General features: G+C 55.9%; 1 protein-coding gene across 1 annotated transcript; it reads right to left on the bottom strand.

The window, feature by feature from the left end:
• Positions 1 to 42: 42 nt before the first annotated feature.
• On the bottom strand, positions 43 to 5,705 carry RBM3 (RNA binding motif protein 3; the record flags this gene model as incomplete). The annotated part of the gene is made up of 4 exons (XM_041410752.1): positions 5,621 to 5,705; positions 4,925 to 5,095; positions 2,469 to 2,575; positions 43 to 159 (listed from the first exon to the last, which is right to left on the bottom strand). Coding segments are annotated over exons 2-4 (327 nt in total), but the record flags the coding sequence as incomplete, so codon positions are not given.
• Between the last annotated feature and the right edge of the window lie 349 nt (positions 5,706 to 6,054).

Raw genomic sequence — 6,054 nt, 5'->3', positions numbered from 1 at the left:
CATCTTCAAAAATGGTAAGCCCAGCCCCCCAAGCCCCCTCCCCCCGTGCTCACCTCGGCCGTAGCCCCTGGCCCGGCCCCGGCCGCCCCCGAAGCCCCCCCGGGACCCCCGGGGCGATTTCCCGGCGTGGTCCACGCGGATCTGCCGCCCGTCCAGGCACTGCGGGGACATTTGGGGACATTTGGGGACATTTGGGGTCACCTTGGTGCCCTCCGGGATCCCCCAGCCCCCTCTGAGTGCCCCAAACCTGCTCAGGTCCCCAGTTCTGCCCCCAACCCCCCCTGGGGACCCCAAATGTCCCCCCAGGTGTCCCCAAACCCCCTCAATGGTGTCCCCACTTCCACTCAGGTGTCCCCCAGGTATCCCCAAACCTCTCCGGGTGTCCCCAGTGTCCCCATCAGTCCCCAGCTGTCCCCAGGTGTCCCCGGGTGTCCCCACCAAATGTCCCCCCAGGTGTCCCCAAACCCCCTCAATGGTGTCCCCACTTCCACTCAGGTGTCCCCCAGGTATCCCCAAACCTCTCCGGGTGTCCCCAGTGTCCCCATCAGTCCCCAGCTGTCCCCATCAGTCCCCAGCTGTCCCCAGTGTCCCCGGGTGTCCCCAGGTGTGTCCTCAGCTCTTCCTGGTGTCCCCAGGTATGTCCCCGGCTGTCCCAGGTGTTTCCCCAGCTGTCCCCAGGTGTGTCCCAGCTGTCCCCAGCTGTCCCCAGGTGTGTCCCAGCTGTCCCCAGCTGTCCCAGGTGTGTCTCCAGTGTCCCAGGTGTGTCCCCAGGTGTGTCCCCAGCTGTCCCCAGTATCCCCAGGTGTGTCCCAGCTGTCCCCAGTGTCCCAGCTGTCCCCCCAGTGTCCCCAGGGTCCCCGGTGTCCCCACCTCTCCGTTCATGGCCTGCATGGCGTCGCTGGCGTGCTCGGGGTTGCTGAAGGTGACGAAGCCGAAGCCCCGCGAGCGCTGGGTCTCCCTGTCCTTCACCACCACCACTGCCACGGCCAGGGCGTCACCCACACGGCCCCAGAGTAACCCAAAATAACCCCAAAACAGCCCCAAAACCAGCCCAAAACCAGCCCAAAAATATCCCCAAAACAGCCCCAAAACATCCCCAAAACCCGCCCCAAAACCAAACCAAAACAGCCCCAAAAAGGAACCCAAAACATCCCCAAAACCAGCCCAAAAATATCCCCAAAACAGCCCCAAAACCAGCCCAAAACTATCCCCAAAATAACCCCAGAACAGCCCCAAAACAGCCTCAAAACCCACCCCAAAACAGCCCCAAAATAACCCCAAAATGGTCCTAAAATAACCCCAAAACCCGCCCAAAAATATCCCCAAAATAACCCCAAAACAGCCCCAAAAAGGAACCCAAAACATCCCCAAAACCTGCCCCAAAATGGCCCCAAAACCAGCCCAAAAATATCCCCAAAACAACCCCAAAATGGCCCCAAAACCAGCCCTAAAATAACCTCAAAACCAGTCAAAAAATAACCCCAAAACCAGCCCTAAAATGGCCCCAAAACCAACCCCAAAATAACCCCAAAACAGCCCCAAAAAACACCAAAACCAGCCCCAAAATGGCCCCAAAACCAGTCCCAAAATAACCCCAAAACAGCCCCAAAATGACCCCAAACAGCCCCAAAATTGCTACAAGTAACCCCAAAACCAGCCCCAAAATAGCCCCAAAAAATAACCCAAACATTCCCAAAACAACCCCAAAATGGTCCCAAAATAACCCCAAAACCAGCCCCAAAAAGACCCCGAAAAAGAATCCAAATATCCCCAAAAGAACCCCAAAAACAGCCCCAAAATGGTCCAAAAAGGAACCCAAAACATCCTCAAAACCCCAAAACCAGCCCCAAAATAGCCCCAAAAAATAACCCAAACATTCCCAAAACAACCCCAAAATGGTCCCAAAATAACCCCAAAATTACCCCCAAAATAACCCCAAAAAAGAATCCAAATATCCCCAAAAGAACCCCAAAACCAGCCCCAAAATGGTCCCAAGCAGCCCCAAAACACCCAAAAAAGGACCCCAAAATAACCAAAATGCCCCCCTGGGGACACCAAATGTCCCCCCAGGGGTCCCCAAACCCCCTCAATGGTGTCCCCACTTCCACTCAGGTGTCCCCCAGGTATCCCCAAACCTCTCCGGGTGTCCCCAGTGTCCCCATCAGTCCCCAGCTGTCCCCATCAGTCCCCAGCTGTCCCCAGTGTCCCCGCGTGTCCCCAGGTGTGTCCTCAGCTCTTCCTGGTGTCCCCAGGTATGTCCCTGGCTGTCCCAGGTGTGTCCCCAGCTGTCCCCAGGTGTGTCCCAGCTGTCCCCAGCTGTCCCAGGTGTGTCTCCAGTGTCCCAGGTGTGTCCCCAGGTGTGTCCCCAGCTGTCCCCAGTATCCCCAGGTGTGTCCCAGCTGTCCCCAGTGTCCCAAGCAGTCCCAGCTGTCCCCCCAGTGCCCCAGGTGTGTCCCCGGTGTCCCCACCTCTCCGTTCATGGCCTGCATGGCGTCGCTGGCGTGCTCGGGGTTGCTGAAGGTGACGAAGCCGAAGCCCCGCGAGCGCTGGGTCTCCCTGTCCTTCACCACCACCACTGCCACGGCCAGGGCGTCACCCACACGGCCCCAGAGTAACCCAAAATAACCCCAAAACAGCCCCAAAACATCCCCAAAACCAGACCAAAACAGCACCAAAACTATCCCCAAAATAACCCCAGAACAGCCCCAAAACAACCCAAAACAGCCCCAAAAAGGAACCCAAAACATCCCCAAAACCAGCCCAAAAATATCCCCAAAACAGCCCCAAAACCAGACCAAAAATATCCCCAAAATAACCCCAGAACAGCCCCAAAACAGCCTCAAAACCCACCCCAAAACAGCCCCAAAATAACCCCAAAATGGTCCTAAAATAACCCCAAAACCCGCCCAAAAATATCCCCAAAATAACCCCAAAACAGCCCCAAAAAGGAACCCAAAACATCCCCAAAACCTGCCCCAAAATGGCCCCAAAACCAGCCCAAAAATATCCCCAAAACAACCCCAAAATGGCCCCAAAACCAGCCCTAAAATAACCTCAAAACCAGTCAAAAAATAACCCCAAAACCAGCCCTAAAATGGCCCCAAAACCAATCCCAAAATAACCCCAAAACAGCCCCAAAAAACACCAAAACCAGCCCCAAAATGGCCCCAAAACCAGTCCCAAAATAACCCCAAAACAGCCCCAAAATGACCCCAAACAGCCCCAAAATTGCTACAAGTAAATCCCCCAAAACTCCCCTTTAAATCCCCAAAACTCCCCCAAATCCCTCCCAACATCCCAAACATTCCCAAAACAACCCCAAAATGGTCCCAAAATAACCCCAAAACCAGCCCCAAAAAGACCCCGAAAAAGAATCCAAATATCCCCAAAAGAACCCCAAAAACAGCCCCAAAATGGTCCAAAAAGGAACCCAAAACATCCTCAAAACCCCAAAACCAGCCCCAAAATAGCCCCAAAAAATAACCCAAACATTCCCAAAACAACCCCAAAATGGTCCCAAAATAACCCCAAAACCAGCCCCAAAAAGACCCCGAAAAAGAATCCAAATATCCCCAAAAGAACCCCAAAACCAGCCCCAAAATGGTCCCAAGCAGCCCCAAAACACCCAAAAAAGGACCCCAAAATACGCCAAAACGCCCCAAAAATCCCCAAAACACCCCCCCAAAAAAATCCCAAAATAAATTAAAAAAAAAAATCCCCCCAAGGGAACCCAAAAAAAAACCCCGAGGGTTGGATTTGGGGATTTTGGGCAGTTTTTAGGGATTTTTGGGGTATTTTTGGCTGATTTTGGCCTCGCCCTCGGAGACGACCCCGAAGGAGCTGAAGCTCTGCCCCAGGAATGTTTCAGGATTTTTTTTTTTTAATATTTTATCATAATTTTGGGATATTTAAAGTTTTTTTGGGATATTTTTGGGCTGGTTTTGGGGTAATTTTGGTATTTTTGGGCTATTTTAGGACATTTTTGGTGCATTTTGGGCTCTCCCCCTCAGAGACGACCCCGAAGGAGCTGAAGCTCTGCCCCAGAGATGTTTTAGGATTTTTTTTTTGATATTTTATGATAATTTTGGGATATTTTAAGGCTGTTTTTGGATATTTTTGGGCTGGTTTTGGGGTACTTTTGGTATTTTTGGGCCATTTTAGGACATTTTTGGTGCATTTTTGGCTCTCCCCCTCAGAGATGGGCCCGAAGGAGCTGAAGTGCTGCCCCAGGGGGTTTGGGGGCAGTTTTTGGGCTATTTTAGGGTGACTTTAGGATATTCCAGGATATTTTTGGGATATTTTAGGGTACTTTCAGGATATTTTATATTGTTTTCAGGGTATTTTAAGGATATTTTTGGATAATTTTTGGCTGTTTTTGGCTCTCCCCCTCGGAGATGAGCCCGAAGGAGCTGAGGCGCTGCCCCAGGGGGTTTGGGGGCAGTTTTTGGGGTACTTTAGGGAGGTTTTAGGATATTTTGTGATATTTTTGGGCTATTTTTGGACATTTTTGGCTGTTTTTGGCTCTCACCCTCGGAGATGGGCCCGAAGGAGCTGAGGCGCTGCCCCAGGGGGTTTGGGGGCAGTTTTTGGGGTATTTTAGGGCGGGTTTAGGATATTTTCTGGTATTTTGGGGGTATTTCAGGATATTTTAGGACATTTTTGGCTGTTTTTGGCTCTCACCCTCGGAGATGGGCCCGAAGGAGCTGAAGTGCTGCCCCAGGGGGATTGGGGGCAGTTTTTGGGGTACTTTAGGGCGGCTTTAGGATATTTTTGGGCTATTTTAGGACATTTTGGGGTCTCACCCTCCGAGAGGCGCCCGAAGGAGCTGAAGTGCTGCCCCAGGGGGATTGGGGGCAGTTTTTGGGGTACTTTAGGGCGGCTTTAGGATATTTTTGGGCTATTTTAGGACATTTTGGGGTCTCACCCTCCGAGAGGCGCCCGAAGGAGCTGAAGTGCTGCTCCAGGCCCTGCTCGTCCGTGTCGTAGTTGAGGCCCCCCACGAACAACTTCCCCTCCTCCGCCGCCATGCGTGGGGGGGCGGGGCTGGCCGTGACGTCATAGGGCGGGGGCCCTGCCCCTGCGGTGACGTAATAACCTGCCCACGGAGCGGTTTCTGACGTCACAACCCCCGTAAAGAACACCCCCGTGACGTCAAAGCCCTCAGCGCCAAGCCCTCCCCCTCTACGACGTCACCACCGCCCCCCGCACCGCCTCCAGTGACGTCACACCCCAGTGACATCACCACACACCTCCCGCGCGCCCTCCAGTGACGTCACACCCCCTCAGCGCCCCCCCAATCCCATCAGCTCCACGCGTCCCCTCCTGCTGACGTCACGCGGCGTCCCCCATGACGTCACGGCCACCCCCACGTGGTTCTTTCCCCTCCCCCCCCCAGCCCGGCCACGTGGGCGCCCCCCGGAAGCGCCGCTCCCGCCGCCCGCGCGCGCATGCGCGGAGCCCGCGCGGCCCTCAGGGTGCCGAGGCGGGAAAAGGAGAGGAAAAGAAGCGGGGAGGGGGGGGAAGGGAAAAGAGCGGCCCGGCAGCAGCGAAAGTCGCGACTATCGCGACAGAAGGAGGGGGAGAAGCGAGAGGAGTCGCGATAGGAGCGGCCCAGCCTCACCCGAGCGGCGCCGGACGGGCCCGGAATGAGGCCGCGCCCGCCCCGCCCCGCCGCTTTTAACCAGCTCCGCCCCCCACGTGACCGCGCCGCCGCCACGCCATTGGCTGCCCGCTCCGACCCCGCCCCTTGGGCGCGTGGAAGAGACCATTGTGGCGGGGGGGGAGGAGGGGAGCGCGTGGAAAGGCGGGAACGCGTTGGGGGAGGGGGGACCCGGCGCTGTTTTGGGGTCCCCGGGGGGGTCCCGGGGGAGTTTTGGGGTCCCGGGGGCGCTTTGGGGTCCCGGGGGGGTTTTGCGGTCCCGGGGGGGTTTTGGGGTCACACACGCTCACGCCGCTCCCGGGGAGGTTTTAATGGTCCGGTCCCGTTACAGAAACGCCGCGGCCCCGCCCCTTTCCCCCTCCCCCCGTGACGTCATAAAGGAGGTGGGGCTTACC

The sequence above is a fragment of the Onychostruthus taczanowskii genome, unplaced genomic scaffold (genome assembly GCF_017590055.1).
Source record: "Onychostruthus taczanowskii isolate IOZ18803 unplaced genomic scaffold, ASM1759005v1 scaffold330, whole genome shotgun sequence".
NCBI classification, from domain to species: Eukaryota; Metazoa; Chordata; class Aves; order Passeriformes; family Passeridae; genus Onychostruthus; species Onychostruthus taczanowskii.
Note: the sequence above shows the minus strand (reverse complement) of the source record. Positions and strands in the feature narration are given on the sequence as shown.